Source organism: Ovis aries, chromosome X (assembly GCF_016772045.2).
Source record: "Ovis aries strain OAR_USU_Benz2616 breed Rambouillet chromosome X, ARS-UI_Ramb_v3.0, whole genome shotgun sequence".
Classification (NCBI taxonomy): Eukaryota; Metazoa; Chordata; class Mammalia; order Artiodactyla; family Bovidae; genus Ovis; species Ovis aries.
This window is the reverse complement of record NC_056080.1, coordinates 61,039,716-61,056,687: the sequence shown is the minus strand read 5'-3', so window position 1 is coordinate 61,056,687 and position 16,972 is coordinate 61,039,716. Positions and strand designations below refer to the sequence as shown.

The following is a 16,972-nucleotide window of genomic DNA, read 5'->3' as shown; positions in this document are numbered from 1 at the left end:
ATAAGAGTTAAGGGTAGAAATTAAATAAGTTAAAAGATTACTAGAATAACAATAAAAATAGCAGAGATTATTAACAAGTCAAAATTGAAAGCCTGAAAAGTTTAGCAAGATAAACCACCTGTAGGACTGATGAAGGAAAAAGATGTAAAGAAAAAAATACAAATATAGAATAAAATAAATGGAATATTATAAATACAACGGATTTTTTAAAAGACAAAAGAATTATCAATAGCTATATGATAACATATTTGAAGGATTAAATTCCTAGAAAATATAAAATTACAAAAGTGGCACAAGAAAAAAATAGTAGACTAATGCATTTTATTTTTTTAACTACTTGCTTATTTTATTTATTTTTTATTATAAATTTACTTATTTTAATTGGAGGCTAACTACAATAGTGTAGTGGTTTTGCCATACATTGTCTTGAATCCATCATGGGTGTACATGTATTCCCCATCCTGAACCCCCCTCCCACCTCCCTCCCCATGCCATCCCTCTGGGTCATCCCAGTGCACCAGCCCTGAGTACCCTGTCTCATGCATCAAACCTGGACTGGCAATTCATTTCACATATGATAATATACATGTTTCAGTGCCATTCTCCCAAATCATCCCACCCTCACCCTCTCCTCCAGAGTTCAAAAGACTGTTCTATACATCTGTGTCTCTTTTGCTGTCTCGCATATAGGGTTATCATTACCATCTTTCTAAATGCCATATATATGCATTAGTATACTGTATTGGTGTTTTATTCTCTGGTTTACTTCAGTCTGTATAATAGGCTCCGTTTTCATCCACCTCATCAGGACTGATTCAAATGTATTCTTTTTAATGGCTGAGGAATACTCCATTGTGTATATGTACCACAGCTTTCTTATCCATTCATCTGCTAATGGACATCTATGTTGCTTCCATGTCCTGTCTATTATAAACAGTGCTGCGATGAACATTGGGCTACATGTTTCTCTTTCAATTCTGGTTTCCTCAGTGTGTATACCCAGCAGTGGTATTGCTGGGTCATATGGCAGTTCGGTTTCCTGTTTTTTATGGAATCTCTACACTATTCTCCATAGTGGCTATACTAGTTTGCATTCCCACCAACAGTGTAAGAGGGTTCCCTTTTCTCCACACCCTCTCCAGCATTTATTGCTTGTAGACTTTTGGATAGCTGCCATTTTGACCGGCATGAGATGGTACCTCATTTTGGTTTTGATTTGCATTTATCTGATAATGAGTGATGTTGAGCATCTTTTCATGTGTTTGTTAGCCATCTGTATGTCTTCTTTGGAGAAATGTCTGTTTAGTTCTTTGGCCCGTTGTTAGACTGGGTCGATTATATTTCTAGAATTGAGCTGCAAGAATTACTTGTATATTTTTGAGATTAATTCTTTGTCAGTTGCTTCATTTGCTGTTATTTTCTCCCATTCTGAAGGCTATATTTTCACCTTGCTTATAGTTACCTTTGTTGTGCAAAAGCTTTTAAGTTTAGTTAGGTCAGATTTGTTTATTTTTGCTTTTATATCCAATACTCTGGGAGGTGGGTCATAGAGGATCCTGCTGTGATTTATGTCAGAGAGTGTATTGCCTATGTTTTCCTCTAGGAATTTTATAGTTTCTGGTCTTAATCTATTTTGAGTTTATTTTTGTGTATGGTGTTAGAAAGTGTTCTAGTTTCATTCTTTCACAAGTGGTTGACCAGTTTTCCCAGCACCACTTATTGAAGAGAATGTCTTTTCTCCATTGTGTATTCTTGCCTCCTTTGTTGAAGATAAGGTGTCCATAGGAGTGTGGATTTATCTCTGCACTTAGTATTTTGTTCCATTGATCTATATTTCTGTCTTTGTGGCAATACCATACTATCTTGATGACTGTAGCTTTGTAGTATAGCCTGAAGTCAGGCAGGTTGATTCTTCCAATTCCATTCTTCTTTCTTCAGATTGTTTTTGCTATTTGAGGTTTTTTTGTATTTCCATACAAATTGTGAAACTATTTGTTCTAATTCTGTGAAAAATACTGTTGGTAGCTTGATAGGGATTGCATTGAATCTATAGATTGCTTTGGGGGTAGTATGCTCATTTTCACTATATTGATTCTTCCAATCCATGAACATGGTTTATTTCTCCATCTATTTGTGTTCTCTTTTATTTCTTTCATCAATGTTTCATAGTTTTCTATATATAGGTCTTTTATTTGTTTTTAGGTCGGTATATTCCTAAGTATTTAATTATTTTCGTTGTAATGGTGCATGGAATGGTGAATGGAATGGTGAATGGAATTGTTTTCTTATTTTCTCTTTAGGTTTTCTCATTGTTAGTGTATAGGAATGCAAGGGATGTCTGTGTGTTAATTTTATATCCTGCGACTTTACTATATTCATTGGTTAGCTCTAGTAATCTTCTGGTGGAGTCTTTAGGGCTTTCTGTGTAGAGGATCATGTCATCTGCAAACAGTGAGAGTGTTTCTTCTTCTTTTCCAATCTGGACTACTTTTATTTCTTTTTCTGCTCTGATTGCTGTGGCCAAAACTTCCAAAACTATGTTGAATAGTAGTGGTAAGAGTAGGTACCCTTGTCTTGTTCCTGACTTTATGGGAAATGCTTTCAATTTTTCACCATTGAGGATAATGTTTGCTGAGGGTTTGTCATATATAGCTTTTATTATGTTAGGTATGTTCCTTCTATGCCTGCTTTCTGGAGGGGTTTTATCATAAATGGATGTTGAATTTTGTCAAAGGCTTTCTCTGCATCTATTGAGATAATCATGTGGTTTTTATCTTTCAATTAGTTAATGTGGTGTACTAATGTGGTTGATTGTTTTGTGGATATTGAAGAATCCTTGCATCCCTGGGATAAAGCCCACTTGCTCATGATGTATGATCTTTTTAATATGTTGGATTCTCTTTGCTAGAATTTTGTTAAGAATTTTTGCATCTATGTTCATCAGTGATATTGGCCTGTATTTTTCTTTTTTTGTGACATCTTTGTCAGGTTTTGGTATTAGGGTGATGGTGGCTTCATAGAATGAGTTTGGAAGTTTACCATCCTCTGCAATTTTCTGGAAGAGTTTGAGTAGGATAGATGTTGGCTCTTCTCTAAATTTTTGGTAGAATTCATCTGTGAAGCTGTCTCGCCCTAGGCTTTTGTTCGCTGGAAGATTTCTGATTACAGTTTCAATTGCTGTGCTTGTGATGGGTCTGTTAAGATTTTCTATTTCTTCCTGGTTCATTTTTGGAAAGTTCTACTTTTCTGAGAATTTGTCTAAATTTTCCAAGTTATCCATTTTATTGGCATATAGTTGCTGATAGTAGTCTCTTATGGTCCTTTCTATTTCTGTGTTGTCTGTTTTGATTTTTCCTTTTTTGTTTCTAATTTTGTTGATTTAATTCTTCTCCCTTTGTTTCTTGATGTTTCTCCACAGTGAGGGACACCTGGAGAGGTACACAGAGTTACATGGAGAAGAGAAGAGGGCAGAAGGAGATAGAGTTGACCAGGAGGAGAAGAGGGGTATCAAAAGGGGAGAGAGCAAGCTAGGCAGTAATCACTTCTGTATGTGCTTTCCATAGTCTGGACCCCTCAGAGATGTTCACAGAGTTACACAGAGGAGAGAAGAGGGAGGAAGGAGACAGAGGTGGCCAGGAGGAGAAAAGGGGGAATCAAAAGGGACGAGACAGATCCATCTAGTAATCAGTTCCCTAAGTGTTCCCCACAGCCCAGAACATACTAAAGAGATTCACATAGTTGGGTAGAGAAGAGAAGAGGGAGCAAGGAGATAGAGGCGACCTGGTGTAGAAAAAGGAGATTCAAAAGGGGAATAGAACAATCAAGCCAGTAATCTCACTCCCACGTCAAAATGGGTACTGAAGATTGGATTCTTAAAGGTACAAAATTGATAAGAAATACCAAAAAGCAAAGATTTAAAATCTAGAGTAGATGTTAGATTCTCAAAAATACAATATTAAAAAAACAAAATTCACAAAAATTATAAAATATATATATGAAATTTGCTTTAAAAATAGGGTTTTTTTGCAAGGTAATAGTAGCTTAGAAAAATGAAAATTAAAGGAGTAATAGAGGACTTAAAAATTAAAAATATAAGTTTAGAAAAATGATAATAGTAAAAATATATCTAGGAATTTCTCTGGAGCTGTTGTGGATAGTGTGGGGTCAATTCATTTTCAGGTCATTCCTTGATCCAGCTTATACCTCTCAAGATCTATAGGCCCCTTCCTATGTGGTTGGTGCTAACTGCAGGGTTTTAATCTGTTGCACCTGTCACTTCCAAAGCAGTTCTCTCTGTTTATTTTAGCTTCTGTTTGCTGGTCTATTCAGTGTCTAATTTCCACCCTGACACAAGGGGGCGATGGTGATCACTTTTTTAGGCTCACTTGTTCAGTCGTGCTGTGGGGAGGGAGGAACACTGGGAAGAAATATCACTGGCGTGTGTGGGGAATGCTCGCAGTTTTAGCTACTTTGGGTATGACCCCACTCACGGCGTGTGTGCTTTCATGGTCTACACTTCTCAGGCTCTAGGTTGCTCTGCTGAGAACTGTCTGAGGCAGGCCCTGGTTTGCTTGCCCTTCCCAGGTCTGAGCTACTCAGGCTCAGGTTCTTGGGTACTCCACAAAGGCACAGACTCAGTTGGGCCTGTGTTTTGTGCGCTTCCCAGGTCCGAGTAGCTCAGGTGAGCAGGTGCTTGGTGAGCACAGTCACCCCGAGGTGGAGGGTTCGTCTTATCGCCTCCCCCGTCCCAGCTGCTCAGTTTTCCTGGGTGTGCCACAGGTGCGCCTTCTCAGGTGTGCTGTGTGTCTCTTCTGGGGATCTGGTCTCTGGCTGTGACTCTCCCAGTGGATGTCAGCTATTCAGAATCCCAAGAAGTCTTGGTTAGCAATGAAGCCTGCTTGCATTTTGGTAGAGGATGCCTCTCTGGGGCCAAGATTGCCCCCTTCTGCCTCTGCCTGCCTGTCTCATGTGGGGAATGGGCCAGTCTGCAGCCTGCTAGCTCTGCTCAGTCCTTTGTTCTGTGAGCATTCCTGGCAGTGTCTTAGGTTAGAGCTTTTCACAGTACAGTTCTATCTCTGTCTCTCTCTCTCTCTCTTTTTTTTCCTCTCTCTCTGGCTATCCCACAGTCTGGGTTGCTATCTCATGTTAGTTCCCTCAGAGTGCCCTTGGGGCATTCAGGTCTGGTCCTTAGCCTAAGCAATGCAGCCCAAGCCTCCCTGTCCAGCCCCCGCTTGCTTGTGGTGGATGCAAGCATCTGGCCTGCTTCTGCTCTGGGAGTTGCTGTTAGGCAGGTAATCTGTGGGTTTTAATTATTTATTTATTTTTCCTCCCAGTTATGTTGCCCTTTGAGATTCCAAGACTCACCACAGACCTGCCGGTGAGAGTGTTTGCTGGTGTTTGGAAGCTTCTCTCTTTTTTAAGACTTTCTTCCCAGGAGGGATCTCCGTCCCTACCTCTTTTGTCTCTCTTTTTATCTTTTATATTTTTTCCTACCTTCTTTTGAAGACAATGTGCTGCCTTTCTGGGTTCTTGATGTCCTCTGCCAGCATTCAGAAGTTGTTTTGTGGAATCTGCTCAGTGTTCAAATGTTCTTTTGATGAATTTGTGGGGGAGAAAGTGGTCTCCCCATCCTATTCCTCTGCCATCTTGGGACCGCCTAGACTAATACATTTTAAAGAAATTGAAATAGAAGACAAAGATGTCCTCTTCTCTTTAATCACCAACAAAAAAAGTGGTCCTAGTTGGCTTTGTTGGTGAGTTGTAACAAGCAATTAAGGTAACAGTTAATTGTTATTGGTATATAAATTATTCTAAGGAATAACATAAGAGTGAAAGCTCTCAGAATAATTTATAGTAGTATCATAATTTTGATTTCAAAAATGAGATAAAAAAATCATCCCATTTTGCTTATGAACATAGGTGAACTCTGAAGAATGAAATTAAAAAAGCAAAACAGAGACATATTTCATGTTCATGGATAGGAAAACAATGTCAAAATGTAAGTTCTTTCCTACTTTAATATAGAGATTTAGTGCAATCCAAATCAAATTCCTAGCAAGTTATTTTGTGGTTAACAGCAAAATTAATCTAAAGTTTATATGGAAAGGCAAATATACCTAGTAGCCAACACAACATTTGTGGTTTTGTTGTTCAGTTGCTCAGTCATGTCCGACTCTTTGTGACACCATGGACTGCAGCACGCCAAACTTCCCTGTCCTTCATCATCTCCTGGTGCTTGCTCAAACTCATGTTCATTGACTTGGTGATGCCATCCAACCATTTTGTCTTCTCACACCCACTTCTCCTGCCTTCAGTCTTTCCCAGCATCAAAGTCTTTTCCAATAAGTAAGCTCTTCACATCTGGTGTCCAGGGTATTGGAACTTCATTTGTGGCTTAGAGGAACAAAATTGGAAGACTAGCACTATCCGAGAAGGGGATAGCAGAGGATGAGATGATTGGATGGCATCACTGACTCAATGGACATGAGTTTGAGTAAACACTGGAAGTTGGTGATAGACAGGGAGGCCTGGTGTGTTGCAATCCATGGGGTGGCAAAGAGTCGGACACGACTGAGTGACTGAACTAAATTGAACTGAACACTCTGACTACAAGGCTTAATATAAAACTATAGTAATCAAGACACTGTGGTATTGGTGAAAGAACAGACAGATCAATGGAACAATCTCGAAAGCCCAGATATAACACATATAAATATGGTCAACTGATCTTTGACATCATGGCATCTGGTCCCATCATTTCATGGCAAATAGATGGGAAAACAGTGGAAACAGTGAGAGACTTTACTTTTTTGAGCTCCAAATAGAGATGGTGACTGCAGCCATGAAATTAAAAGGCACTCTCTCCTTGGAAGAAAAGCTATGATCAACCTAGACAGCATATTAAAAAGCAGAGACATTACTTTACCAACAAAGATCTGTTTAGTCAAACTACGATTTTCGAAGTAATCATGTATGGATGTGAGAGTTGGACTTTAAAGAAAGATGAGTGCCACAAAATTGATGCTTTTGAACTGTGGTGTTGGAGAAGACTCTTGAGAGTCCCTTGAACAGCAAGGAGATCCAACCAGTCCATCCTAAAGTAGCTCAGTCCTGAATATTCATTGGAAGGAGTGATGCTGAAGCTGAAACTCCAGTACTTTGGCCACCTGATGCAAAGAGCCAACTCATTGGAAAAGACCCAGATGCTGGAAAAGATTGAAGGCAGGGAAGAAGGGGACGAGAGAGGATGAGATGGTTGGATGGCATCACTGACACAGTGGACATGACTTTGCGTAGGCTCTGGGAGTTGGTGATGGACAGGGAAACCTGGCATGCTTCAGTCCATGGGATTGCAGAGTCAGACATGACTGAGTGACTGAAGTGAACTGAACTGATCTTTGACAATGGAGCAAAGAAAATACAATGAAGCAAAGGTAATCTTTTCCACAATTGATGCTGGGAGTTGCATGACGTTCACAGACACACACAAAAGAATCCACATGCAAAAGAAACCTTACCACTTCACAAAAATTGACTCAAAATAGGTCATAGGCCTAAGTATAAAGTGCAGAATTATGAGCCTTCTAGAAGATAAAATAGGCAGAAAAAAAACTAGATGATTTGGGGGATGATGATGACTTTTCAGATACGATATCAAAGGCATAAATCATGAAAGAAATAATTGTTAACGTAGACTTCATTAAAATTAAAACTACACCATTGAAAACAATGTCAAGTGAGTGAGAAGACAAGCCAAAGACTGTGAGAAAATATTTGCAAAAGACATCTGATAAAGATATATATGGACAACTCTTAAAGATAAACAGGAAGAAAGCAAACAACTGGATTAAATATGGGCTAAAGAACTTAATAGACACCTCGCCAAAGAAGATATACCTATTGAAAAATTACCATATGAAAAGATTTTCTGCATCATGAAAGGTATTATTGAAACAAGAATAATACTCTCTGTAAAGGAGATATTCCTTTACACCTGGTAAAATGGCCAAAATCCAGAACACTGATGAGGGTGTGAAGCAACAGGAACTTTTATTTACCAGTGATGGGAATGTAAAATGGTACAGCTACTTTGGCTTCCCAGGTGAGGCTAGTGGTAAAGAACCCACCTGCAAATGCAGGAGACATCTGAGACTCAGGTTCGATCCCTGAATCAGGAAGATCCCCTGGAGAAGGGCATGGCAAACCACTCCAGTATTCTTGCCTGGAAAATCCCATGGACAGAGGAGCCTGTTGGGCTACAGTCCATAACTGTCGAGTCAGACATGACTGAAGCGACTTAGCAGGGACAGCTACTTTGGAAACAGTTTGGCAGTTTCTTAGCAAACTAAACATACTTTTATTAACTAGCACTCCTTGCACTCCTTGAAGGTGTTGAAAACATATTCACTTAAAAACCTCCACATAGATGTTTATAGCAGCTTTATTCATAATTGCCAAAATCTGGAAGCAAATAGGATGCTCTTCAGTAGGTGAATGAGTACATAAATTGTGGTACATAGAGGCAATGCAATAGTATACACCACTGAAAATAAATAAGCTATCAAGTCATGAAAGGAAATGAAGGAAATGTAAGTGCATATTGCTACGTGAAAGAAACCAATCTTCAAAGTTTACGTACTCTATGGTTTCAATTCTGTGACATTGCAAAACTATGAAGATAGTAAAAAGATCAGGAGATGATGGGGGAAATCATGAATAAGTGGAGTACAGAGGATTTTTAGGGCAGTGAAAATATTCTTTATTTTACCACTATAATGATGGATATATGTCATTATGCACATGTCCATACCCATGGAATATACCACAGCAAGTGAACACAAATGTTAGCTATAGAATTTGGGTGATTATGTGTTAATGTAGGTTCATCAGTGGTAAAAAATGTACCACGTTTGTGGGGGATGTTGTTATTGGGGAAGGCTATACTTGTAGGGAGTAGGTGGAAACTTCTGTAGTTTCTTAATTTTGCTGTGAACCTAAAACTGCTTTGAATAAATGAAGTCTTTGAAAAAAACAAAGACTTCTTTTACTTAATGAAAATAGAATGCTGAAGTATTAGCTAACTGAATCCAACAACAAAAATACACATACACACATACAACCACACACTCACACATTGAAGATATTGTGGTTCCAGATCCTTAAAGTGATTATTGCAACAAAATGAGTCACATGATTTCTTTTTGTTTCCCACTGCATATAAGTTACACCTACAGTATACTGTAGTCTACTAAGTATTCAATAGATTTATGTCTAAAAAAATAATGTATATAGCTTAATTTAAAAATAATGCTGTTAGAGAAATGATTGTAGTAAACGTACTAAACATGTGGTTGTCACAAAACTTTCAACTGCAAAAAACACAATCTGCAAAGTTAAATAAAGTACAATGCAATAAAACAAGGAATGCATATATATGTGTGTGTATGCACATACACTTTATATATATATATATATATATATATATATATATATATATATATATATATCAGGAATCCAAGGAAATCATCTTTAGAAATCAGTCATGTAATTCACTTAATTTTTAGTGTAAAGGAAAAAAAAATATCGTTATCTTCATCTAGAGTTGAAGGGAAAATTCTTAACTTGATAATGGTTATACAGATATTCCTCAACTTAGTAACGACGTTCAGCTTTATAGTGGTTCAATACTCATTCAATAGAAGCCATACTTCGAATTTTGAGTTTTGATGTTTTCCCTGGCTAGCCATATGTCCAACAGTACTCTTTTTCAATACTGGCAAGCTTCAGCTTCCAGTCAGCTATATATACATTCATGACGGTAAACAACTGATACACTTACATCCATTCTGTACCAACACAAACATTCTGTTTCTCACTCTCAGTATTCAGTTCAGTGCAGTCGCTCAATCCTGTCAGACTCTTTGCGACCCCATGAATCGCAGTATGCCAGGCCTCCCTGTCCATCACCATCTCCCGGAGTTCACTCAGACTCATGTCCACCGAGTCTGTGATGCCATCAAGTCATCTCATCCTCTGTCGTCCCCTTCTCCTCCTGCCCCCAATCCCTCCCAGCATCAGAGTCTTTTCCAATGAGTCAACTCTTCTCATGAGGTGGCCAAAGTACTGGAGTTTTAGCTTCAGCATCATTCCTTCCAAAGAAATCCCAGGGCAGATCTCCTTCAGAATGGACTGGTTGGATCTCCTTGCAGTCCAAGGGACTCTCAAGAGTCTTCTCCAACACCACACTTCAAAAGCATCAATTCTTCGACACTCAGCCTTCTTCACAGTCCAACTCTCACATCCATACATGACCACTTGAAAAACCATAGCCTTGACTAGATGGACCTTTGTTGGAAAAGTAATGTCTCTGCTTTTCAATATGCTATCTAGGTTGGTCATAACTTTCCTTCCTAGGAGTAAGCGTCTTTTAATTTCATGGCTGCAAGCACCATCTACAGTGATTTTGGAGCCCCAAAAGTAAGTCTGACACTGTTTCCACTGTTTCCCCATCTATTTCCCATGAAGTGATGTGGCCAGATGCCATGATCTTTGTTTTCTGAATGTTGAACTTTAAGCCAACTTTTTCACTCTCCACTTTCACTTTCATCAAGAGGCTTTTAGCTCCTCTTCACTTTCTGCCATAAGGGTGGTGTCATCTGCATATCTGAGGTTATTGATATTTCTCCCGGCAATCTTGATTCCAGCTTGTGCTTCCTCCAGCCCAGCGTTTCTCATGATGTACTCTGCATAGAAGTTAAATAAGCAGGGTGACAATATATAGCCTTGACGTACTCCTTTTCCTATTTGCAACCAGTCTGTTGTTCCATGTCCAGTTCTTTTTGTTGCTTCCTGACCTGCATACAGGTTTCTCAAGAGGCAGGTCAGGTGGTCTGGTGTTCCCATCTCCTTCAGAATGTTCCACAGTTTATTGTGGTCCACACAGTCAAAGACTTTGACATAGTCAATAAAGCCGAAGTAGATGTTTTTCTGGAACTCTCTTGCTTTTTTCATGATCCAGTGGATGTTGGCAATTTGATCTGTGGTTTCTCTGCCTTTTCTAAAACCAGCTTGAACATCTGGAAGTTCACGGTTTGTGTATTGCTGAAGCTTGGCTTAGAGAATTTTGAGCATTGCTTTACTAGCATGTGAGATGAGTGCAATTGTGTGGTAGTTTGTGCATTCTTTGGCATTGCCTTTCTTTGGGATTGGAATGAAAACTGACATTTTCTAGTCCTGTGGCCACTGCTGAGTTTTCCAAACTTGCTGGCATATTGAGTGCAGCACTTTCACAGCATCATCTTTCAGGATTTGAAACCGCTCAACTGGAATTCCATCACCTCCACTGTCTTTGTTCAGAGTGATGCTTTCTAAGGCCCGCTTGACATCACATTCCAGGATGTCTGGCTCTAGATGAGTGATCACACCATCATGATTATCTGAGTCATGAAGATCTTTTTTTTACAGTTCTTCCGTGTATTCTTGCCACCTCTTCTTAATATCTTCTGCTTCTGTTAGGTCCAGACCATTTCTGTCCTTTATCGAGCCCATCTTTGCATGAAATGTTCCCTTGGTATCTCTAATTTTCTTGAAGAGATCTCTAGTCTTTCCCATTCTGTTGTTTTCCTCTATTTCTTTGCATTGATCACTGAGGAAGGCTTTCTTATCTCTCCTTGCTCTTCTTTGGAACTCTGCATTCAGATGCTTACAGCTTTCCTTTTCTCCTTTGCTTTTCTCTTCTCTTCTTTTCACAGCTATTTGTAAGGCCTCCCCAGACAGCCATTTTGCTTTTTTGCATTTCTTTTCCATGGGGATGGTCTTGATCGCTAACTCCTGTACAATGTCATGAACCTCCGTCCATAGTTCATCAGGCACTCTATCTATCAGATCTAGTCTCTTAAATCCAGTTCTCACTGCCACTGTATAATCATAAGGGATTTGATTTAGGTCCAGTAAAGTAGACTGGATATAATGCAACCTTCAACAAGTTACTTCACCTTTTTTGAACCTTAATTTTCTTTACAATGTGTACTTTTCAGGGTTGTGAAGACTTAATGAGATAAGAATTTTAAATACCTAGCAAACTGCCTGGCCTGATTTAGGCCTGAGTTAATGTTACCTTCCTCTCTGACATTTTTCCCTCTGGTTAAAATACATATTCCTCTTTTTAAAAAAAAACAAATGAATTATCTCTATTTTTTAAAAATTAATTAGTTGTTTTTTTAATTGAATGATAATTGCTTTACAGAATTTTGTTGTTTCCTTTCAATCCTCAACATGAATCAGCCATAGATACATATATGTCCCCTCCCTTTTGAGCCTCCCATCAATCTCCTTCCCTATCCCACCCCTCTTGGTTGATACAGTCCCTGTTTGAGTTTCCTGAGCCATACAGCAAATTTCCATTGGTCATCTATTTTATGTATGGTAAGGTAAGTTTGCAGGTGGTGATTGCAGCCATGAAATTAAAAGACTCTTACTCCTTGGAAGGAAAGTTATGACCAACCTAGATAGCATATTAAAAAGCAGAGACATTACTTAGCCAACAAAGGTCTGTGTAGTCAAGGCTATGGTTTTTCCAGTAGTCATGTATGGATGTGAGAGTTGGGCTGTGAAGAAAGCTGAGCGCCAAAGAATTGATGCTTTTGAAGTGTGGTGTTGGAGAAGACTCTTGAGAGTCCCTTGGACTGCAAGGAGATCCAACCAGTGCATTCTGAAGGAGATCATTCCTGGGTGTTCATTGGAAGGAATGATGCTAAAGCTGAAACTCCAGTACTTTGGCCACCTCATGAGAAGAGTTGACTCTTTGGAAAAGACTCTGATGCTTGGAGGGATTGGGGGCAGGATGAGAAGGGGATGACAGAGCATGAGATGGCTGGATGGTATCACCAACTCGATGGACATGAGTTTGAATGAACTCCAGGAGTTGGTGATGGACAGGGAGGCCTGTTGTGTTGCAATTCATGGGGTCGCAGAGTCGGACATGACTGAGCAACTGAACTGAACTGAATGTAAGTTTTTATGTTTCTCTTTCCTTATATCTCACCCTCTCCTGCCCTCTCCCCATGTTCATAAGTCTGTTCTCTATGTCTGTTTCTTCATTGCTGCCCTGTAAATAAATTCTTCAGTACCATTTTTCTAGATTCCATATATATGCGTTAGAATATGATATTTATCTTTCTCTTTCTGACTTGCTTCACTCTGTATAGTAGTCTCTAACTTCATCCACCTCGCTAGAACTGACTGAAATATGTTCCTTTTTATGGCTGAGTCATATTCCATTGTGTATATGAACCACAACTTATTTATCCATTTATCTGTCTATGGACATCTAGGTTGCTTCCATGTTTTAGCTATTGTAAATAGTTCTGCAGTAAACAATGGGATACATATGTCTTTTTCAATTTGATTTTCTCAGAGTATATACCTAGGAGTGGAATTGCTGGGTCATATGGTGGTTTCATTCCTAGCATTTTTAAAAATTAATTTATTTTTTATTGATGGATAATTACTTTACAGAATTTTGCTGTTTTCTGTCAAACCTCAACATGAATAAGCCATAGATATACATATATCCCCTTCCTTTTGAACCTCCCTCCCATCTCCCTCCCCATCCCACCCCTCTAGGTTGATACAGAGTCCCTGTTTGAGTTTCCTGAGCCATATAGCAAATTCCATTGGCTATCTATTTTACATATGGTAATGTAAGCTTCCATGTTACTATTTCCAGTGTTCTTGCCTGGACAATCCCAGGGACAGGGGAACCTGGTGGGCTGCCGTCTATGGGGTCGTACAGAGTCGGACACGACTGAAGCGACTTAGCAGCAGTAGCAGCATGTTACTCTTTCTACTCTATCCATACATCTCACCCTCTCCTCCCCTCTCCCCATGTCCATAAGTCTATTCTCTATGTCTGTTTCTCCATTGCTGCCCTGTAAGTAAGTTGTTCAGTACCATTCCTTCTAGATTCTGTATATATGTGTTAGAATAAGGTGTTTATCTTTTTCTTTCTGACTTACTTCACTCTGTTCTAGGTTCTAGGTTCATCTACCTCATCAAAACTGACTCAAATGTCTTCCTTTTTATGGATGAGTAATATTCCATTATGTATATATACCACGGCTTCTTTATCCATTACTGTTGATGGACACCTAGGTTGCTTCCAGGTGCTAGCTATTGTAAATAGTACTGCAATGAACAATGAAATACATGTGTCTCTTTCAGTTTTGATTTCCTCAGGGTATATGCCTCGGAGTGGGATTGCTGGGTCATATGGTGGTTTTATTCCTAGTTTTTTAAGGAATCTCCATACCGTCTTTCATAGTGGGTGTATCAAGTTACATTCCCACCAACAGTGTAAGAGCATTCCCTTTTCTCCATACCCTCTCCAGCATTTGTTGTTTGTAGACTTTTTGAGGATGGCCATTCTGGCTGGTGTAAGATGATATCTAACTATAGTTTTGATTTGTATTTCTCTAATAATGAGCGATGTTATACATCTTTTCATGTGTTTGCTAGGCTTCTGTCTGTCTTCTTTGGAAAAATGTCTGTTTAGGTCTTTTTCCCACTTTTTGATTGGGTTGTTTGTTTTTCTGGTATTGAGTTGTATGTGCTGCTTGTATATTTTGAAAATTAACCCTTTGTCAGTTGTTTTATTGATTTTTCTCCCATTCTAAGGGTTGTCTATTTACCTTGCTTATAGTTTCCTTTGCTGGGCAAAAGCTTTTAAGTTTAATCAAGTCCCACTTGTTTCTTTTGTTTTTGTTTCCATTACTCTAGGAGGCGGATCAGAGAGGATCTTACTTTGATTTATGTTATGGAATGTTCTGCCGATATTTTCCTCTAAGAGTTTTATAGTTTCTGGTCTTACATTTACATCTTTAATTCATTTTGAGTTTATGTAAAAAGCACATTCTTGACAGATAAGAGGTCACTCAGTTTTGCCTTGGCTTCCTGCCCAGCAATAGATTGCCTCTAGAAATAAACCATGGGTGAGGTATATATATTTTTTTTCCTGTGTGTCACTTGCTTTGCCTCATCTAATACTTGGCACGCTATAGGTACTCAGTGAGTTTAGATTTCCTATGTGACAACACAAGCCTTTTACATGAATTTCCCAATGTGGTGCTGAGAGCATTGCAGGATGTCAGCATTAGTCTGTGACAAGCTAGCATTCTTAGTGCTCCTTTGGAGACTGTGTGATTTCTATTAATTGTTGTGCTGAGAGGCAGAGAGCTTAACACAAATAACGAGTGAGTCATCCATCCCTCATAAGGCTTTTCAACTCCTGATTTTCAGTTAAGCCTTGCAGGATTTTTCCATATCTTTAACAACATCTTTTAACATGTAGTACTGAAATGCTTAAACAGTATCAAAAAACTTATAATTTACAGAGTTAGTCTTAGATTCCAATTTTCTTGGAAATATTTTACTTATTATTAGACTGTATAAATGCATTATAGATTAACATTTGACAGGCATATTCACTGTTGAATATTGTGTTCCTTCTTCTTCTTTTCAAAAATTAATGTAGTTAATACATGTGAAAAATATTGAGGAGAGAAAAAAATTAACTGGTATACAGGTGAATTTTAAGTGTCATTGTCTGAGCATTAGCTCCCAGAGCCTTTAGCTATACCAATAGTAACTACCCTTTGCGTAGGTTAAATTGTTCAAGGTTATATTTGAAGAAGCTGAAACTGCTGAGATAAAATCCTGACTTGCTTTTCTGACACTGTGTTGTTCATTCTCATTTCTGAGCAGATTGAATTAAAATCACAGACATCTTTCTCTTTATCTTCTCTCCCACCTCTAGGAGCGGAAAAAGAAATTTGAGAAGGATGGAGAGAGGTTTTATTCCTTGCTGGATCGGCACTTACATCTGTCTTCCAAAAAGAAAGAATCTCAGTTACAAGAGGTATGTTCAAAAAGCCTGTCCCTGCCTTCTATTACCAGGTATGCCCTGGTACATGGCAGGTTCCTATTGCAAGGGTTGTCTCTTACTCTGCCTCAGCAGAGAACCATGTATAATGGTTGTGCTTGCAGATTCAACTATGACCAGGGTCTCAGGACTCCTGAGTTCTTAAGTCAGCTCCTCCACAAACTCACAGTGTTACCTTGGATAAGATATTTCTTTCCTGGCCTCAGTTTCTTTGTCAAAGGAAGTGTGGTACTACTCACAGATCCCTTCCAGTTCTAAGTTTCTGATTGCAGATGAGGTTATAGAGTTAAATTAGCATTGTAGGACAGAAGAAGATGGTGGAGGAGTAAGATGGGGAGATCATCTGCCTCCCCACAAATACATAAAAAATTCATCAGAATATGGAACAAGTCCTACAGAACAACTTCTAAATGACAGCAGAAAACCCCAAACCTCCAAAAAAGGCAAGCAAATCTCCTCTGAATGAGGTAGGACAAAGGATAAACACACACTCACACAGACACACACACAGAGACACACACAGACACACACACACACACACACACAAAGACAAAGGACTTCAGGGCGGGAGCTTGTGCCCCAAGAGAGGGAGGGAATCATGAAGGAGGAAAAGTTTCTGAGCACTTATAAAGCCCCTCACAGGTGAGACCAAGAGGGGAGCTGTGAAATCTCAGAGTGCTGTGCAACAGCAGCGACTCAGAAGGCAAAATACTGAGAAAGCTGCCTAACAGCACTTCTCAGTCCATAAGCAGCTCACACGCCCCAACCTGGAATTGGGGAGTAGCCGTGCAGGGAGCCAAGCCTCCAATGAAGATTCCAGGGAGAGGTAGGGGGCTGGTGGCCATGACGATATGTGCTGAGAGTGCTACTTTGACAAGGCTGAGGAATTAGACATGCCTGCCACTGCCAAAGCCAGGAAAGGTGCTGGAAGCAACAGACAAAACACTACTGATACGTTCTCAGTCCCAGAGGTTGCAGCTTGCACCAGGCCATGAGCAGGCACAGGTTACTGCCCACACCTTGCAGGGAACTTAA

At 39.3% G+C, this 16,972-nt stretch overlaps 1 protein-coding gene across 42 annotated transcripts in view; it reads left to right on the top strand.

Annotated features, from left to right (window-relative positions):
• Positions 1–16,972, top strand: part of OPHN1 (oligophrenin 1) — a 716,686-nt gene that overhangs the window by 281,038 nt on the left and 418,676 nt on the right. For all 42 annotated transcript variants that reach the window (XM_060407314.1, XM_060407309.1, XM_060407304.1 and 39 more), the window contains one exon: positions 15,812–15,913. In XM_060407314.1, the coding sequence (XP_060263297.1) occupies positions 15,812–15,913 (102 nt within the window). The remainder of the gene's footprint in view (positions 1–15,811; positions 15,914–16,972) is intronic.